The sequence below is a fragment of the Salvia hispanica genome, chromosome 2, assembly GCF_029641045.1.
Source record: "Salvia hispanica isolate PSC_SH4W2 chromosome 2, Shi_PSC_v1, whole genome shotgun sequence".
In the NCBI taxonomy this organism is placed as follows: Eukaryota; Viridiplantae; Streptophyta; class Magnoliopsida; order Lamiales; family Lamiaceae; genus Salvia; species Salvia hispanica.
This window is the reverse complement of record NC_142693.1, coordinates 56,383,259-56,403,972: the sequence shown is the minus strand read 5'-3', so window position 1 is coordinate 56,403,972 and position 20,714 is coordinate 56,383,259. Positions and strand designations below refer to the sequence as shown.

General features: G+C 38.0%; 1 protein-coding gene across 1 annotated transcript; it reads right to left on the bottom strand.

The window, feature by feature from the left end:
- Positions 1-10,464: 10,464 nt before the first annotated feature.
- Positions 10,465-13,370, bottom strand: LOC125218913 (uncharacterized). Its single transcript, XM_048120716.2, has 5 exons — positions 13,193-13,370; positions 13,033-13,104; positions 11,497-11,665; positions 10,928-11,017; positions 10,465-10,832 (listed from the first exon to the last, which is right to left on the bottom strand). The coding sequence occupies exons 1-5, from the start codon at positions 13,268-13,270 to the stop codon at positions 10,726-10,728; spliced, it is 516 nt and encodes a 171-aa protein (XP_047976673.1). The 5' UTR covers positions 13,271-13,370; the 3' UTR covers positions 10,465-10,725.
- Between the last annotated feature and the right edge of the window lie 7,344 nt (positions 13,371-20,714).

Sequence of the window (20,714 nt, the reverse complement as noted above, 5' to 3'; positions counted from 1 at the left end):
GCATATTGTGTTTTAAGAGTTTTAAATTTTAGGATTTTATTCCATGTACAAGAACTAAATACCTTATATAGTTTAATCTATATATTCTTAATACTTCCATTTGTCAATTTTTAATTAGTGGGACACATCACATCATCATGCCACGTGGTGTGTCGGGTCCACCGAATTTTTTCTCATATATGCGACTGAAGCTACGGGAATGGTACAAGTGTAGTGTGTGCAGTGCGTGTTGCAATATTCAAACAAGGAAATAGCAGGTTCCCTAGATCCAGCAAGTCCACTAGATCACTTGGTCTCGGAACTCGTGGTCATGCGGAATCCCGGTCGTCGGACACACAAGTACTTCCCCTTCTTAAAAAAAACCCTCAACCACTTTACTAAACCTAGTATAGGGAAGTAGGGATCGATCCCACAGAGAAGGATGTGTAAGACTCGAAATCAAGGATTTGGGAGTATTTTTGGTGTTGGCTGCTGCCACGCATTTTCTTGGGTTGAGGAAAATTAAAATTAACTTGACTTGGGAACCTTAGAAAGAAACTTAACCTAACAGCTAGACCTAGGAGATAATTCTACGGTGGGGACCATGTCTAAAAAAAACAAAGTACGACTGAAAAGTGGCAAAATAACTAACTCTCGTACTAACTGACAGTGACATCGTCTTCTACAACCAAATTCGCATAAAACTTCTTGAGAAAACACATAAGCAAATCAAAAACAGGGCTACTAACTTGAAATCAAATCTATGCATAAATAACGAAGAACTTAACAGATCTGCATACCTAGACGAAGTGAAAATAGAAAACAAGAGGAAATAAAACAAGTCTATCAACTACTGTTTCTTTCACACGCCAAAACCAACTTCAGACGCTAAATCCACTCCGGATCCAAGCGTCCGACACGAACTCCAAACAGAAGAAATTCTCCATCACGTCAGATTTTACAAATTTAAGCTCCGAACACTCAATCAACCACATATCTGTCACCAAATTCCACATCAAACACCTCAATAACGAAATAAACAGAGATCGACATAGCAATTTAAGAATTATGCTAACAGCAGAGAGATCTAAGCAAAATAACTTGAAATTAAACAGATAAACGCAGATCCATGAACGGTAAGCAGTTAAACATCATCAACATCAAAGTCGACTCCCAAAAGTGAAGTTCGACGGTGGAAACTAACAAAAACAGCTGAAATTAAAAGTAATTGTGTCTTCGCCCTCACTAGGACGGTGTTGCCAAACAAGAAATCTTAGAAAATACCCCCTCTATCACGATTACCCCAGAACCATTCCCAAGTGTGTGTAAAAAAATGTATGAGCTAAGAAGAGTGAAAAACTATATGCTCTGCGTTGCATGCTCTTCTCTATATATAGGCGTTTTAGGTGGGCCCAGCGAGGTATTGATAATGACTTTGTTGCCCTCAACTGTAGACTCCTCTGTCACGCCACTTTTCTTTGTAAATTCTGCTCATTTTCACTCCTTTCTCTCGCTAGACCATCTCCTTCCTTACTTCCTTGATCTAGCGCTTTTCTTCACACACCTGGCTTAGGAAACGTGTTAGACCCAGCAAATTATAACATTTTTTTGCGCATACCGATGCATGAAATTAGCCTTATCAAACTGCTCACACTTAAACCATACTTGTCCTCAAGTATAAAGACAAGAAAAGAAAAAGAATAAGGCAAATTTCAAGCGAGGTTATCTCTGGACCGACTCCTAGACCTAGACACAAGAAAAACTAAGAAATATAAGAAAATCACACAAACACGCAAAACACATATATACATGAGCTAGTTTCAATTTTTAGGCATTTGTCCCCACAAGATTAAGGTCATTCCAATAGTTTGCACTCCTCCAAATAGGCCATTTCCCTTCCTTTACTTAGTCAATCTGTCAGCTTGTCAAGATAGCTTTCTACTTACCCAATTGTTAGGTTCACTCGATCACTCATTCCTCACCAGGGATGTTAGAATCGATTCTCTCTTAAGTTAATGCTACACCACTGAAGCGTTGGGTTATGAGAGTTTCTCCTTCCTGGGTCAGGCTATTATTATTCCTGTTTTAGACCATTCCCCTCTCTGGACTTCGTCCAGCTTATTCCTCCTCTCTTTTTTTTTTTTTTTTCAACATTTGGACTTTGTCCAGCTTATTCCTCCATTTTTTCTTTCCCTTGGACTTCGTCCAGCTTATACCGCCTTACCCTGGACTTCGTCCAGCTTATACCTCCATAACCCAATTCCCCCTTTTTTTTTTTTTTTTTCCCTCCTTCATAGCTCTTCTTCCCTAAGCATTCAGTGGTGGCCCTTAAACATTTGTTAGCTCAAAGTTATCTGAGGTTTATAACTCACTATATAGTAGGGCTTCACAACTAAGTAAGTAGAGGCATTCTCCGTCATTCTTGCTTCATTCAAATTAACTAGGCTCATTTAAGGAAAAAGCTTCTAAGTTGAAATGCCTCCTATCTTCAATTACTTTCACTAAGGGAATCATGCCGTATTAAATCCACTGGCTCATGTGACAACACTTAAAACTAACAGACTCTTAACATGCAATACGGGTAATGCATTGACTCCTCTCCCCCTCCCACTTCACTCAAACTTGTCCCTAAGCCATCGTCGTGAAGGGGGGAACAGAGAGATCAATGCAAAACCAAAATCATAAAACTTCTCACACTTAGACCAAGCAATGGGCTAAGTGGGAGAAAGACACAGAAAAAACATAGGAAAACAAATAAAACAACAGAAAACACAAACTTCTCACACTTAGACCACGCAGTGGGCTAAGTGGGAGAAGATATAACAAATGTTAAACACATATATAACAGGTAGACAATAAAAAAAAACGAAAAGAACGAAAAATAAAAGTTACTTGGTCAAGAGATGTTTGATCATTTCTGGGGCTGGCTCCCTCGGGAGCCAGACTGGGGTGGGACTCCGGGGCGGGTCGCTTTCACCTTCTTCCTAGCTGGCTGCTCCAGCTCTTCTTCCTTCTGCTCTGGGATTTCCGGTACTGACTTTCTCACGATCAATTTTGATTTTGGTGGGGCTGGAACTTGCACGGGAATGGTCGGGGAGATCATCTGAAGCGACTGCTGTGGTCGCTTGACGGAGGGACTGCTATGGGTGGGCTGCCTGACTTCACTGCTGAACCCAGGAGTTGTCCTCAACTGGGTCAAGGGGAACGTCTGCTGCATCCACTTCAACATTTTCATTGAAAGCTCCACCGTTTCCGTCATCCTATCATTCTGTTTGGCACATTTTACTGCCAAATTAGCAATATTTCCCCTCAGGTTCTGCACTGCCTCCCGATTTCCCATCAATTCGTTCCTTATCCCACCGAGTTCCTTCATCATATCCTTCCGCATTATCTGCATCTTCTTTTTCATGTCCTGGACTTCCTTCCGCAGCTCCTCGATCTCTTCACTTGGCATGGCCTCTTCAGCTTCCTCTGGCTCCGCCTTCACCTTGTCTCCCAATGAATAGAAGAGAGTTTTGGTGCCTTGAGTCTGTAGCAACCCCTTGTTGAAGAAGTAATCAACACTAAACACCTCTGGGGGGTCGCACATGACTACTAACGGGGCGGCCTTGGCAATTCTCATTTCCAGATTCCTCTGGAGGTAAGCACCGATGAGGTGGCAGGTGTACATATGACGCCCCGGGTTGCTCGTCATCTGGTGGCACGCCTGCGCCATCCAATATCCGAGGTGCACCTTAACACCCTCCGCCATGCACCAAGTGAAGTAGAGATCGGTAGTAGTGAGGGCTGAATTCGCACTGCCCATCAAATTGTAACTGATAAATATTTGAGCAAAGCGGAGGATCCGATCTTCGATGTGGGAGGCTTTGGAGTAGCTGGATTTAAACGCCCCTGATTTAGAGTGCGTGACCAGTTCCCATGCTGTCTGGACTTTGAACCCAGGTGTGTTCTTTGGCATCCCCACCATCCTGTCGTTCCAAGCCCCCTCTTTATCTTCTTCCTTAGTGAACAACCCCATCCGTAGGGACCACTCCCTAATGCTCAACTCGTGCTCTTGATTGAAAAGCCTGAATGTGATAGAATCCGCGTCCAAGTTTGTGGTATTCTTCAAACGAAAAGTGGAGAAAAACTCCCTTGCTAGGTCCACCGGTACCCTCTCTTGGCTGTGCTGCAACAGCCACTCAAACCCTATTGCTTGGATATAGGCGCGGAATTCTTTATCACATGCAATCATCTTGAGTTCCCTCTTGCTATACTGTTTCCCCGACTTGGCCATCTTCCCTGCGCTGCATCGTTCCTTGTACACCGCGATCCTTTTCTGGTCGTCAAACTGTCTCATCTCCTCCAGCAAGCTCTTAGTCAGCCAAATCACGGGGCGTCCGGGAATTGGCTCTTCCTCAACCTCCTCAGAGTTATAGCTTGGCTCAGGGATGGGCTCGTCGTGCTCCTCGACAAAGGGTTCCTCGGTCACAGGGGAAAGGGTCTCCTCGACCTCCTGGACGGAGGGAGCTTTCCTTGACCGGGTAGATGCAGTCGCCGACGCCTTTCCTTTTCTTGCTTTCTCCTTGGCCAAGCGCGCCTCTGTCTCTGTCTCTTCAGGTATAAAGTCATCAACTTCGTCAAGGAGGCTTCTCCTGGTGCGCCTCCTTTCGGCCCTTTCATCAATCTTGGTCATCGACAAGGTCCACGATCAATTTCAGCCCTTCCTCGGGCTCCGGTACCTCCGTCGAATGTAGATCCGACTCCGCCAACAGCTTTTCTGGGGTTTCCCCCTCTCCAATCAACATTGGGGTTGCCCCCTCGATATAGATGGGGTTCTCCCCCCTGACATCTCCTGGAATAGGGGTTTCCCCCTCAGCGATTCTCTCCAAAGTAGGGGTTTCCCCCTCAGTAGTTGTTTCAAACATAGGGGTCTCCCCCTCAACAGCCTTCTCAAACACAGGGGTCTCCCCCTCAGCAATTTCAACAGAAACCGGGGTTTCCCCCTCACGAACTTCAAATACAACAGGGGTTTCCCCCTCACATATCTCAACAGCAATAGGGGTTCCCCCCTCAAGAATTTCATCAGCAATAGGGGTTTCCCCCTCATACATTTCCCTACCCTCAAGATTAGGGTTCTCCGGTACATTACCTTCTGTCTCCTTCAAGGTCTCGTCATTCGTCTGTTCACCGTCCTCCGATTGTCTGTGTAAAACCTCCTCTTTCTCCGCTACTTGCGAAACGGCCTTTGCATGCGGTGGTTCAGCGACTTGCGATCTTGTTGCAGAGAGATTTGCCGGTGTCGCGGCCGAATCCGCCGGAATTGGCAGTGACGGTACAGTCAGCGCAGACGGCATCAGACTGGCGGCGAATAGGGCGTACACCTCCTTCGCTTTCTCTATGCTTCCCACCTTCTGTGTCAATTCGGCCAACAAAGTGGGGTCATACTCAGTTCCCTTGGTAGAATCCATCGGTATAGATCTGAAAAAAAAACGAAAAGAACTGGGCGTTTTTGTTGTTAGGGTTTCGTCCGTCTTTTAGAGAGAGAGGATGAATTAAGAGAGAAGGAAGAGCAAACACGATTTTTGTCTAATTTGGAGTGAGTGGAGAGAGAAGGACGACGGTTGCCTTTTCTGGTGAAAAGATGGTGCGGTTGCAGGCGTGATGTAAGCAACCGTACGTCTCCCATAATTATCGGCCAGAATTTGAAATTCAAAATATCTTTTCCCTCCTTGACTCCTTCCTTCAGGCTCTCCTCCTGGCGAATCCCCTCGACCATTCCCTACAAAATAAAAATTGAAGATTCCAGACCCCTGGGTCGAGGTTAGGGCATAAAATACGGGTTCCCCTAGGAGTCTGGTGCTTCGAAATTATATACACATAAGTACATTTTTTATCATCATTTTTTTCTTTTTTTTTAATTTTTTTAGAGAAAAATTAAACTATTTACATGTTGTATTTCCGAGATTCCCTAGTTCAGTTGTGAATTTTCAAAATTATCAGCTTACCCCTTGACCCAGGAATTCATCGGAAATTACCCCTGTCCTTTTAGGCAATAATAGGGAGTGTGTGTAGTGGAATCTCGTCCACTACACACAACTCGGAATTATCCCTAAAAACTTTCACTCTATGACCGTTTACAAAGAAAGGAACAGAGTTTGGAGCACTTCCCTGGATCTCCACTGCTCCATTTGCTCGGATGCCAACGATGGTGTATGGGCCAATCCATTTAGATTTCAGTTTCCCTGGCATTAGCTTAAGCCGAGACTGAAAAAGGAGCACCTTCTGTCCCACATGAAGTTCCTTGACCCGGAGGTTTTTATCGTGCCATAACTTCGTTCTTTCTTTGTACCACATGGCAGACTCAAACGACTCCAGCCGAAGTTCCTCCAACTCTTGCAATTGCAACTTCCTTTCTTCTTCGCATGCTATCAGCTTCATGTTCATTTCTTTCACTGCCCAGTATGCCTTGTGTTCAATTCCTACAGGCAAGTGACACATCTTACCAAACACAAGTCTGTAGGGTGACATTCCAATAGGTGTTTTAAAAGCAGTTCTGTAGGCCCACAATGCGTCCCCGAGTCTTTTGCTCCAGTCTTTCCTTGACGGATTAACTGTTTTCTCCAATATCGCTTTGATCTCGCGATTAGAAATCTCTGCCTGGCCATTAGACTGAGGATGGTAAGGAGTTGACACTCGATGGTGTACATCATATTTCTTCATCAAAGCCTCGATGGTGCGATTACAGAAATGTGTTCCTTGGTCTGAGATGATGGCTCTGGGAATTCCGTATCTATTGAAAATATTATCCTTGAGAAATTTTGCCACCTCCTTCGATTCGCAAGTTGTGGTGGTCTTTGCTTCTATCCACTTAGATACATAATCCACTGCCACCAATATGTAAGTATTTCCACATGATGACGGAAACGGTCCCATAAAGTCCATTCCCCACACATCAAAAATTTCGCACACGATCACTGGGATCAGTGGCATCTCATCTCTCCTTGAAATTCCCCCTGTCTGTTGGCATCTCTCACAATACTGGCAGAATTCGAAAGCATCCTTATTCAATGTTGGCCAATAAAATCCGCTGTCTAGAACCTTCCTCGCTGTTTTGCTTGGCCCAAAGTGGCCTCCACATGCTAACGCGTGGCAATGATTTAACACATCTCTTTGTTCCCATTCGGGAATGCAGCGCCTAATCACTTGATCTGAGCACATTTTCCACAGGTAAGGATCATCCCAAAAATAAAATTTGGATTCGCTTCTAATCTTCATCCTCTGGGCCCGGGAAACTTCTTCTGAAACCGGCATCTCTCCCGTGACCAAGTAGTTGGCTAGATCAGCAAACCATGGTTCTGCATTCAGCGTGCGCTTCCCTTTATCCGATTCCCCTAGACCGGTCAGAGCCAAAACTGCTTCCCAGTCAGGTGGTCTAGGAAATTTCTCCAAAAGGTACAAATGTTCCTCGGGAAAGGCATCGAGTATGGCCTCTTCTGTTTCTCCTTGGAAGATTCTGCTCAAATGATCTGCTACCCTATTCTCCGTTCCTCTTTTATCTCGTACTTCCCAATCAAATTCTTGTAAAAGTAACACCCAACGGATTAACCTTGGCTTCGACTCCTTCTTAGCCAGTAAGTACTTTATTGCTGCGTGATCCGTGAAGACTATAACCCTTGACCCAAGAAGGTAGGGTCAGAATTTTTCAAAGGAATACACGATAGCCAACAGTTCCTTCTCCGTGGTGTCATAATTCTTCTGAGCTTGATTTAGCGTTTTGGAAGCATAGAAGATCACATAGATTTTTCCATCAATTTTTTGTCCTAGGACAGCTCCCACAGCGAAATCGCTTGCATCACACATTATCTCGAAAGGATGGTTCCAGTCTGGTGCCCTGATTATTGGTGCTGATACTAACCTGTCCTTAAGCAGCTGGAACGCCCTCTCACATCCTTCGTCAAAGACGAATTCAACATCATTTTGTAACAACCGAGTGAGTGGTTGCGCGATTTTTGCAAAATCCTTTATGAACCTCCTATAGAACCCTGCATGGCCTAGAAAACCTCTCACCTCTTTTTGATTCGTAGGGTATGGTAATTTTGATATCACATCCACCTTCGCCTTGTCTACCTGGATACCCCTCTCAGAAACCACGTGACCTAGGACAATGCCTTCAGTCACCATGAAGTGGCAATTCTCGAAGTTCAACACTAAATGCTTTTCTTGGCATCTCTGCAGCACCAGATCAAGGTTGGCTAAACAAGTGTCAAACGAGTTCCCGTAGACGGTGAAATCGTCCATGAATATCTCAATGCACACTTCCAACAGATCCGAAAAAATGCTCATCATACATCGTTGAAAATTCCCCGGTGCATTACACAATCCAAACGGCATTCTTCGGTATGCATACGTACCAAAAGGGCACGTGAATGTGGTCTTTTCTTGATCCTCTGGATTAACATAGATTTGAAAATAGCCGCTGTATCCGTCAAGGAAACAAAAATACTATTTGCCTGTCAATCTCTCCAGCATTTGATCAATGAACGGTAAAGGGAAATGATCCTTCTTCGTGGCTTCATTCAACTTCCTGTAGTCGATGCACATTCTCCACCCTGTCACTAATCTGGTGGGTACCAATTCATTCTTCTCATTTTTTACAACTTGTATCCCAGACTTCTTGGGCACCATATGGACAGGACTGACCCACTCACTGTCAGGAATGATAAATACGAGTACCTTTCGTGCCATTATAATTGATGCGGTTCTTTTCGGCTGTTGTTTTGTAAAAATGATATAAATACGTTATACGACTTTTTTCTATATTATTCTCTCTTTTACTTTACTTTCTCTCCACTTTAACTATTTATTACCATCTTCGCAAAAATAGCGAGCGAAAAGAAACGTAATCTTAATTAGTATAAAAAGTTTTAAGTTTACATAAACTATATTCCCTCTGTGTAAGCGACTCACATTCTTTTTTTTGGGAAGTTCCAAGACAAGTGAACAATTTCTTTTTTTTTTTTTGGTATTCTCTCTACTTTGTTAACTCTCTTACTTTATTCACTTTCCACTTTACTAACAGAACCCCAATTCCTTAAATCCCGAGCTGAAAAGTTTTTGCTCACTTATCTTGAGACGGAGGGAATACAAAATTTTTCGTTCTTGTTTGAGTTTAATACATTTCATCATATGTGTTTAAACGACGATTATTTTTTACTTATGTGACGTACAAACCATAAAACAATGAAGAAATTTTTTGTACCAATATGAAATAATAATAAAAGTTTTTGTACTGTACGAACATGAAACAATTATGGAATATTTTGTACTTCACATAGATAAAGAATTAATGATATCCAAATAAAAATAGCAGAATGTATTAAATTGAAACACAAGATCTGAAACAAAGTTGAAACTAGGGGTGGCGAAACGGGTTACCGCGGGTACCCGCACCCGATAAGTCGGGTACCCGTACCCGATTTTAGCCAAATTAGTTGTCCCAATACCCGCCCCGCGATATACCGGGATTACCTGATACCCGTGTCGGGTATCCCGCATCCGACATTGCGGGTACCCGTACCTGAAATCCTAATAAAAAAATTGAAAACCATAATAACCGTCAATGTTCTCTAATTTACTTTATTAATATCAATGGTAAATGTTGGATAGATTGAGAATAAAAGTGAGGGGACACTCTATAGCTAGTTCCGGTGAGTTTTCAATTGTATGTTCGTTGGAATATAAAAATATATTAAAAGAATTCTTAGATTATATAAAGTACTCCCACCGTTCCACCTTAATTTCACTTTCTTCACTCATTTTGGAAAAATAATAATATAAATACTCTTCTCTACATTATTATCCCTCTTACTTTTTTTTTCTCCGTTCTAACTATTTATTTTTTTATTTTTCAAAATGAGTGCATATATGGCTATTATTATTTAACTATTTACTTTTTTTTATCCATTTTAACTATTTGAAACACCTCTATTAATATGGAACGGATGAACTATTAAAAGATGAAATATGACTAATACTAATACTAATACTAACAGGTAATATCGGGACTAATGGATATACCCGCGCGGGTAGTGGGTATACCTGCTACCCGCAAAACTCTAAAACACTCTACCCGATCCCGCCCCGTTTCTCGTTATCGTCGGGTAACGGGTACCCAATACCCGACGGCGGGTCGAGATGGGAATTACCCATTGCCCGCTACCCAGTTAGTTGTTAGTAACATTTTGAAATGAAAAGATATAATGCAAGTGGAAAAATACATCTCAAGACATCAATATATAGTTACTTGCATCAGTATTTCTCAATTAGACAAGAATAAACAATTTTCATTATATTATTTTTTACTAGTAGGATTTTTTAATATATATAGAACAAAAGAGTATACAAATTAAGCATTTTAAGACATGTAAATAATGTGATCGCATGATCTCTAGTCGTCGCAACAAAATCTCTACTCTCAATGTGACTATTTGCATACTGCACAAATTAAAAAAATCATGGCTGTCTTTATATTACTGAAAAAATTTAAATTGCAATACATGATAATGTTTATCAAAAGCTAGGAAAGAAACAAACCACAGAGACTGAACTTATTCATTTTGTATTATCCAAAATTCTACTATTATTATCTTTTGAAGATATTGATTCATCCATTTTAATGAAGCTTTATTCTCTCTTATACTCATACACCTAAATGAATTAAATATAAGAAGAAACATCAAATGCAGTGAAATGATTTGTGGGCTGCTAATACGTCCATTCTTCAGGAAGAATAATTTCTGGCGAAAAAGAAATATAGTCTTCCTTTTGTTTCTCCAATTTTTCATCAATTTTCTTGGTTTTCTGACTTTGCTCTGCGTGGAGGAAAAATAAACCAATTTTTTCATTATTATTGTATAACAATAAAATAGAAAATAAAGCATAATACTACAATTGATGAATTGAATACCTGAATGGGGTTTAATTTCTTGACCAAGTTCGTGGACGTTAAGGTTAAGTGCTTGAATCACTCGAGAAGGCAACAGAACTGGAGAGAAAGCTGTTAAGAAGCCAATAAAATTAATTTAGTAATGATTTCATATCCATATATATGAATTATGATCATGGACAAATTTCATATACTACTATTAATTAAATATATAATCATAAAAATATGATCGTTTGACTTATTGAAAAATCTTTACTGAGAAAAATAATTATCTATATATTACATTTTAAAAATAAGCAAATACACGAGTATCATAAGAAATAAGAACATTAAAGAACCCAAAATTTTCTAAAGGTAAAATACCAGCATAAAAATGTAAAATACTACTCCCGCCGTCCCAAAAAAATATGCACTTTAGGTTCGGAACGAGTTTTAATTCAAAATTGGTAAAATAAAAGAAATATACAGAAAAAAAGTAATTAAAGTATTGTTAATGAATAACATGTCTCATCTCGTTAGATATAAAAGAGTTTCTAAATTTAGAAAGTGCATGTTCGGTAATACTATGATTTTATAATTGAGTAGCGTACCTGGCTTATTCGTGACTTTAGGGTCAGTGCGAGTGGATTGCCCACGCGGAATGAAAACTCCAGTGCCACAAGATTTTCTCTTTGGGCCCAAAAATATAGCCTGCATTTGGGGCCCACTTTTGGCACAATTAAAATGATTTTTTTGCCCCGATCTCAGTTGTCCTTGAATCTGTATTAAATAGATAGTAAACCCGTTAATATATATCAACCAAAGAATATGTTGATGAACTGAAATTTCATCAAACATGATCTGTTCTGTTGATCAGTTAAAATAATCATCATGAGATGTGGTATCTTCAGAGTTACTATTACTTATAAATCATAAACACAAACTAACATGGCAATTATATAGTACTAGGTTTTAACATAAACATAAAGCTCTGGCAAGTTCAACTTAACAATTCACATGAATATTTGAGACAGAAAAGAAATAAGGAGTATTAAAAAAATGAAGAAATGGGACACTTAAAATAGAATTAAATGATAAAATTAAGAACAAAGTAAAAATAAAGTAAACAGATATTATGCATGTATGTTTTCATATAGTTATTCCTAGAGTGGGCAATGACTTAAAAATCCACATTTCCGGCCATTGCACTAATTTAAACCCTACCATGAAATTTCTTAGGAATAGGCCGAGGTGAAAATTAATCAAATAATATTGCTAAATTATTGGTAAATATTCTAGTACTATTAATAAAGTAAACAAGTACTCCTTTTTGTATGTAAAAGAGTTAGAACATTAGAATAAACAAGTACTCCTTTTTGTATGTAAAAGAGTTATAACATTAGTACTATAAGACTTCTTATTTTTAAATCAAATTTCAAAGTGAAATCATTATTGCAGCCCCTCGCCATTAGAAATACCAAGTGAATCAAACAATTCGTATTCAATTTGACATTCAAAGTATAATTATATATTCAATTTGAATTGTATTCAAACTCAAATGCGGAAACAAAATAATATTTGACTAGATTTAGTTACAAACCTAATTAGATTCTTATTGTAACTTTTTCTAAAAAGATCCTTCATTTAATGTTATTACATTTTTTTATCATTTAATGTTATTACATGCCGAATAATAATCTTGCAAAATATAATTAATTAAATTCCGAAATTCGCATGACGTTCTCAAAATCTTCTAATCTGTATATTCTAAATTTATTGCACACGCTCCATATAAAATAACCAACACATTAATTAAAAGGGAGAGAGAGAAAAGGTAAAGGAAGAAACACAAAATCCAAACCACTAAAACCACATTTCCATTAACATTTTTTATATCACGGGAAAACAAAAAAATTAATAGTACTCTAATAATTGATTATTGTGATTGGAAAAAAATAATGGAACATGGATCTCAGGTTTATATATTAGTTTTATAATAAATTGTGAGTTGAGTTAGGAAAAATGCGTGACCTAATTACCATTTAATTATTTATAATAAAAAATAAAAATGGACAATGATGGGAACCGACAAAAACAGCAAAACTGGACAATTAACGGAGATAAGATTGGAATAAAGAATTACTTACCACCGGTGCAGGTTTCATCTCGAAAAAAGACTGAGATTTAATCCCGTACGCTCCAAATCCAGGAGATTGCTCCTGCAGCAAGAGCGACATGCATTAAGGAGTTGTACATTTATTCTGTAATGTACAAACAGTAAAGCACGGGGAACAACCCTCTCCCTACCTTAGCGTGTTTGTGATCGTGGGGAAGCAGCCAAGGATGTGCTCCATTTTCGAGTACATCGGAATGATTGTGCGCCATGCTGCACCAGATAACTGGGGAATCTAGAGAGAGAAAGTGAGGGTGAGTAATTTGTTGTTGAGCAAACTGAATTTTGAGGGAGAAGATGTACAGTTCAACTTCAAACCTACAATATAACTACTTATATATACTACTTGAAAATGAAGGGGTGAGGTGGTTCATGGTTGGGGTGATTATGTTATATTTAAAGCGTTAAATGTGTATTTGCCAATATTAGTTATCACTCATGCCCTTGGTTAATTGACTTAATTACTAGGGCGACCAGATTTATTATTTTCTAATTGCTTGTTTTTGTAATTTGGTTAATTATTGGAAGTAATATAACGTTCATATGAATTCATAAATAGTAACTAAAATATACTACTACTACTAAATTTTAAATTGTATCAAAATGAGTACGAAATTTATACTTTATTTATTCAAGTTCTAATTCAATTATTTTCTTAATTTGATCTCATGTGACAATCAATATTCTACATAAACATTTCCTAATTAACCATAGTATTAAAATCAAATCTTTTTATTTCTGCATTTTTGTGTTACAGTCTTTCTGATTATGTCTGCATCAACTGTTAACACTGTTAGTCATTAAAACTAATTTCTAGTAATTTACGCAACTTAAGTTTAAAAATATTCTTTTTCCATTGCATATTTGCTTGTTTCTACGGCTCTTCTTCTCTTAGAGATGAATCAATTACATTAGAAGTTGTTTGCCTAAGAAGGTTGACGAACTGACTGTGGTGGTATCCAGAGATTTTTGGTTTGGTTTTAAATATACTAGTAGTATACTTTAATTTTCTTATTGACTTTATTTTAAATATAGAAAGATGTGTAAATAGATTATAAAAATAGGATTATGGGGTATTTTAATGATTATGTATAATAAATTAATTAGAAAAAAATTTAAATCTCAAATGATATAAAGTGTAGTAGTACTATAAAGTTAATTTAGTGGAAATTTTCATTTGATTTGCTTTTGCAATTACAACTGTTATCATTGTAGAGTATGTTCCAGACAACGCTTTCTATTGTAATTATAGGGAAAAAAAGTATTGAAATAAACAGGGACCCAGACTAGACTTTCAAATAAGCTGGTGTTGAAATTATAAAAAAAACAATATTAATAATACTAAAAAATTCAATTCAAATATTACGTCCTTACAATTTTTATGAGGCTTTAGATGATACTCCCTCCGTCCCAAGGTATTAGACCAACTTTCCCTTTTGGGATGTCCCAACATATTAGACTCATTTCCTTTTTTAGCAAAAAACATCTATCTTATTTTATTCTCCACCTACTTTTTTCTCTCTTCTCTCCTCTACTTTTTCCCTCTCTCATACTTTACTCTCTCCACTTTAACTATTTAAATATCAATTCCTTAAATCATGTGCCCAAAAGAAGTGAGTCTAATACTCCGGGACGGAGGGAGTAATTGTTTTCGACGTGTCGCCATTTCTTGAAACCGTCGTAGAATGGCCCCATTTTCAATTTTGTTAAAAATTTCCCTCTCAGTATGTACAACTAAGATATCATTTATCCAACCGTCTCCCATTCTATTTCGCAAATCAATCTTGATAAATTTCATCGAATAAAATACTCTCTCGACAGAAGCGGTCACAGCAGGAAGGATCAGAGTCAACTCAATCAAACGGTACACCATGGAAAAAGCCTTATCTCTTGTGGTAGCGACCAAAATCTTTGCAAGATTTTTCCAAATCTTCAATATTGGAGAACTCGACTTTATCAACTATATCACCGATATAAGTTTTAAGTTGATAGGGAGAGTCATACATTCAGTGCACGAGAAGTCATCCGGATAAAGTTCTGCAAGACGGACCAACTTGTCGATATTGAAGCTAGCAAAGGAGTTTCTTGGACTAAGGCAATTCATGCAAATAAGCAATTTTGTATTTGTTTTTGGGAAACGATTTTCCATCTCTTGAATAACTAAATCAAGAACCTAAGAATTATAATTAATATGAAATTAGAATACAATGAAATACTCCCTCCGTCCCAAGGTAGATGTCACACTTGGGGATTGACACGAGATTTTAGGAAGTGTTGTTTTGTGTGTTAAGTGGAAGAGAAAATAATATATTTATATTAATGTGAGAGAGAACTTTTTCCAAAAAAGGAAATGTGACATCTTTTGTGGGACAAACTAAAAAAGAAAGTGTGACATTTATTATGGGACGGAGGGAGTATTTAATAATAACTAAGAAATAAAATAGAAATCATACTTGAAAGTAAACCACCACCTTGTAATGGTGATAATTTGTAACATGTTCATCTCGCTTCATTCGCACACCAAACTTGACGATATCATCCATATTGATAACATCAATGGAATTAGTGACACAAAACTCTTCAACTTGTCTCAAATTGGTTCCATCCATTCTCCCGAAAGTCTTTCAAAGTCCTTTTTAGTTGTATCAGTCAAAGATATAGCTTGAACTATATTTTGATCCCGAAGTTGCAAAACTTTTGACAAATCATTTGTTGACTCAAACAACTCTATCATCAAGTGTAAAATAAATACAAAGTCATAGCTTCCAAGCCTCATACTCAATGTTTTTGATATACCTCTATTATCTGGATTAGTATCATCTTCATACACATGTTCAAGCACTTCACTTATCAATGACCACATACCTTTTAGACGAAGCAAAGTAGTTAAGTGTGATCCCCATCGAGTGTCACCCGACCGCCTTAAACTCATCTCTTAATTTAAACTTTTTCCACTTTTAATCTCTTTACTTTCTAGAGATTGATAATTTTCTCATCCTCAGCTTGTCGTAGTTTGTCTCTCCTTTTGCAAGATGTTCCACATGTGTTTACAATCATAGTGACAATGGTGAAAAAATCTCTTATAGTACCATGTTGTTTTGTAACTTTTACCACCACTAGTTGGAGATTATGAGCAAAACAATGGATGCACTTCGCAGATCCATTTTCATTCAGTATAAGGGTTTTCAGACCATTATACTCACCCCACATATTTGATGCACCGTCATAGCCTTGACCTCTTAACCGTGATAAATGTAAAACATGCTTAGAAAACACTGAGTCAATCCTTTCCATCAATGACATTGTTGTAGTATCAGTGACATGTACCAAGGCTACGAATCTTTCTACAATCTCTCCATTATTGTTCACGTATCTAATAACCAATGTCATTTGCTCTTTTATCGATGAATCTCGCGCTTCATCAACCAATAGAGAGAATTTGTAATTTTTAATATCTTCCAAAATAACTTTCGTAGTCTCAACGACACAACAATTTGTTAATTCCTTTTGAATCAAAGGACTAGTCATCTTATTATTACCTAGAGCATTCTCCAATGTAACTGCAGCTACCTCCTCTTTATGCTCACAATACCATTTAAGTATCACTAGAAAGTTTCCCTTGTTTATAGACTCAAATGATTCATTATTCCCACGAAATGGCAATCCATGTCTTAACAATAATCGAATCACATCTAATGTAGCAGTCAAGTGAATGCGGTAGTTGACTTCATCTTCCTTGTCATATTTCCTCAAATTGTAATCAACACTTTGTCTTTGATTTTTAAACCCTTCAAAAAGTATTCTAGCCTGATCATGTGTGCTATTTGTTGAACCCTAAACCTTCATGTTCTCTAAAAATAGCAAGCGCCTTTTTCCAAATTTTCAAGCCCGTACTCACGAATGCGTCATCTCCAAAACGATTGGCATTAATAGGCTTGAAAAGATAACACAAAAACAAAAATGCCGCTTCTTTTTCAACACTATATTCCAACCATACATGTCTTTCAAATCAATTAACTTGGAAGCTCATTTTCTCTTTACCATACGAAGTTTTCCTAAAGACGTGACCTTTCGGTTGGCAAGGTCCCTTAGAGACGTATTCTCTTCGAATGCGATCACTTATTTGAACATCATAGTTAGCAATAGGACTCTGTAGCCCCGAGTCACTAACTATGCTTTCCGGATTAACTTCAACACTTGCAACATTGATTCTTTCTTGATTCAAAATCGCACTCGGGTCACTAACTATTTTTTCCGGATTAGCTTCAACACTTGCAATATTAATTCCATCCTGATTCACAGTCGGATTTGGGGTTGCAATACTTGAACTAGAAGTTGAATCATTCCTTGATTTTTAAAATATCGATGCATAACTATAATCAAGAACAAACAAGATTTATTAGATAATATGTATTCCTATATTAAAAAATTTTAAATCACTGTAATGTGCAATCTATGTATAAGAAACAAGAAACTACATTAAGAAAATATTTATGTCAAATTCATGTCACAACTACATATTTTTATAATATCAAATTGTAATTATTCAAAAACTTTTATTATCTCAATTCTCAAAAGTTAATTAGGTTTTTCCTATTCAAGAAACAAATAATTTCAAATCTCATGCCATTAATTCAAAATAAAAAGTTAAATCAAAATTAAAGAATCAAACCTTTAATTTTTCCGCAAGTACATGTTGTATAGTGTATTATGTATAGACTATAGTCCAACTCTAGCGGCTGTAATCTGTGCGATATGATTTTAGTAGGAGACGAAGAAGAGACGTTAATTTTGTATTCTAAATTTGGGCTTCAATGTTCTAGTAGGGCCATTTTTAGTTTTTCTATTATTATCATATATTAATGTGACATCCCTAACCTGAGACATGCATCATTTTGCATATTGATATTTTTTTAATTATCATCCTAAACTGTCACACCCCAACCCTTATGACATATGCACTACTATAAATAAATTCAAATTTTCAAAAGCACACATATTATATCATTTCAAAAATAAACATTCATCAAGTACATATTTCAAAACATTCTAATCCGTAGTGGGACCCTCTCACCACTCTATATACTATACATTTATCTACATGCAAAAATGATGAGGAAGAGAAGTTGCCAAAATGCGTCAGCCGCCGACCCTTATAATAACTGTAACTCACATCAACCCACGCATCATTGATATCTTATTCCTGAAAAATATTAGTGGTTTATATGAGCCACAACTCAATGCATATAAACCTTACCTTTAATTTCACACACAAATATCAACACATTCTTTCACCAAAATATATCACCAGAAATAATAAATATCATAAATAATTTAATATTCATATGCATATGCCTCTATGATCCTTTTAATATTCTGTGACTGAACAAACCTGGTATCTGCCCGGGATTTCCATTCTATACGACCTGCAGGTTCCTTTTTATTTATTTGACCTTTCCACGAAGGCCCCTCTTTGATTTGACCTTTCCACGAAGGTCCCTCTTTGCATTTTGACCTTTCCACGAAGGCCCCTCTTTGATTTGACCTTTCCACGAAGGCCCCTCTTTGCATATTTTCTTTGACCCGTAGGTCCATTATCATTGTATATGACCCGTAGGTCTTTTGTCATTGTATATCAGATCCAGAGCAAGACAGTCACATATCCTCTTTAATCCCATGACTCGAATAATTCCAATACCATACATCAAACATATCCATTGCACCAATTACATATCCATATAATCCATCAATAACTTCAATACTATAGATAAACATATTCATTGCACAAATCACATATCCATCATTCACAATATCAATATCAAATACTCCACACATAACCATTTCAGGCTCACATCATATAATTCAAATATTTACTCCAATTTAACACATAGCAATCCATCACATAATATATGTAAAATTAAAAGTATGATTTATACATACCTTAAATGTGATATATAACTAGCTGACGATCCCGTCTCCTGCACTATGACCCTCAAATTACATAAGCTCAGACCATGCAATTATTTTTATTTTCAGATTCTATACTGTCTGCTCTCCGTCTCCTCCCTCTTCTTTTTCCTTATTTTCTTAATTACTTTCTCAAAGATGAAGGTGTCCTTGAAAGGGTAGAATGGTAAATGTTGATTCCTTGCATCTGGACGCATTGTTGGGAGAGAAAAATTGGGTTTCGAACTGAAAATCCCCAAAACAGAGAAGAAAAACCTCTCAATCTCGACTGCAATTGAGCGGCGAGGCATCAATTGGGGAGTGCTGAAGAAGAGCTTATGCCCGCCGTGGGGGTGACGCGGCGCGGATGCGCCGGTGTGCGATTTCCGTCTCGAAACGTAGGGTGAAACGGAGTGGTGAAACAACAGAGGCTGTGGCAGCTGTGAATTGAGATTGCAGCGATCATGTAGCGCATGTTTGAGCGCCGCCTGCGCCTGCGATTGCGCTGATATGACGGCGACGAGGTGGTGGCAGCTCGATCATGTCTCCGCCGGAAGAGCTGCCACAGCAGGGAGCCGGACGCCGTCGCCTAAAGTGACGGCAGACAAGCTGACGAAGTCGAAATCTAATAATCAATCAATTAACGCGGACGGCGAATTCAGCTTCGTGTTTAGGCAGCTCGCCGGAATCACGAGCGCGAATCTGAGGAGCGAGTCGTCGCCGTTCCGTACTTGGCGAGCGCTTGGAGGAGCTTCGACGAGTAGATTTGCTGCAGCGTCTCCGATTTCCATTCGATTGGTGAGTTTTGGTGCTGATCATTATTTTCTGCTATATCGCGGCTATGGATTTTCTTCTTGTTTCGTCTCCTCATCGACGATCTACCGGAATTTAGTGCTGGATTCGCTGACAGGAGTGATGATGACATCTTATTAGCTGCTGCTTTTCAATGAATCCAATGAATTTGATTTGAAGATTTTGCAGCTGCAGATTCAACAATTAAAGATGAGACAAATTCAATACCACCGCCAGATTATGGAATTGGATGAACTGATTTCAAAGATTGATTCATCAAAATTTGCTTTTGTTATAAAATTTGAACTTTTTGCAAGCTTGATTATTAATTCGTTTATGGAATTGAAGGTTTTAGGTTTAGATTATCAATTGTGTTGGAGTGAGGAATCAAGCTTAATCATAATGCACTCTAGGTGTTTGGTGATATTTCCTAATTGGGAATTAGTTGCTAAGAGTTAGATTCTCAATTTTAATGTCAACTACGCACTTATAATGTCAACTACATATAGGTGATCGGAGAAGGTGAAATGCTGATCGGAGATGGTGAACTTTGGGAGTATTTCACAAAAACAGGAACCCGAAAGCTCACTCTGCATGTCTATTTAAATTTGGGAGTAAATCGTTTGATAGGGTGAGATGCACTTCAATTTTTGTTCTCATTTCACCGCATCTCTCATACTCTGTTTCTACTTTTCTAGCTAATTCTATTTTCTTTTCATGTTTTGATTGTTTGAGCTAACACTGTGTGGTTATTTGGGGAAAGTAGATCAGGTTTAGGTGAATTTCTTTGTTCTCTTTTCCATTTTTATTTATTTGAAACAAGCATTTTTGTTGTGGTTGTACCATGTTTTAATTCGAATTCATCTATTTTCGTTTCATGTTTTACTGATTTCTGTAAAATAGAGGCATTTTGATACG

Coding starts and splice junctions, on each gene's coding strand:
- LOC125218913 (XM_048120716.2), bottom strand. CDS start 13,270: ATGGCGCACAATCATTCCGATGTACTCGAAAATGGAGCACATCCTTGG. Junction 13,105..13,192: donor ACGATCACAAACACGCTAAG/GTAGGGAGAGGG, acceptor CTCTTGCTGCAG/GAGCAATCTCCTGGATTTGG. Junction 10,833..10,927: donor AGAAATTAAACCCCATTCAG/GTATTCAATTCA, acceptor TCCTCCACGCAG/AGCAAAGTCAGAAAACCAAG.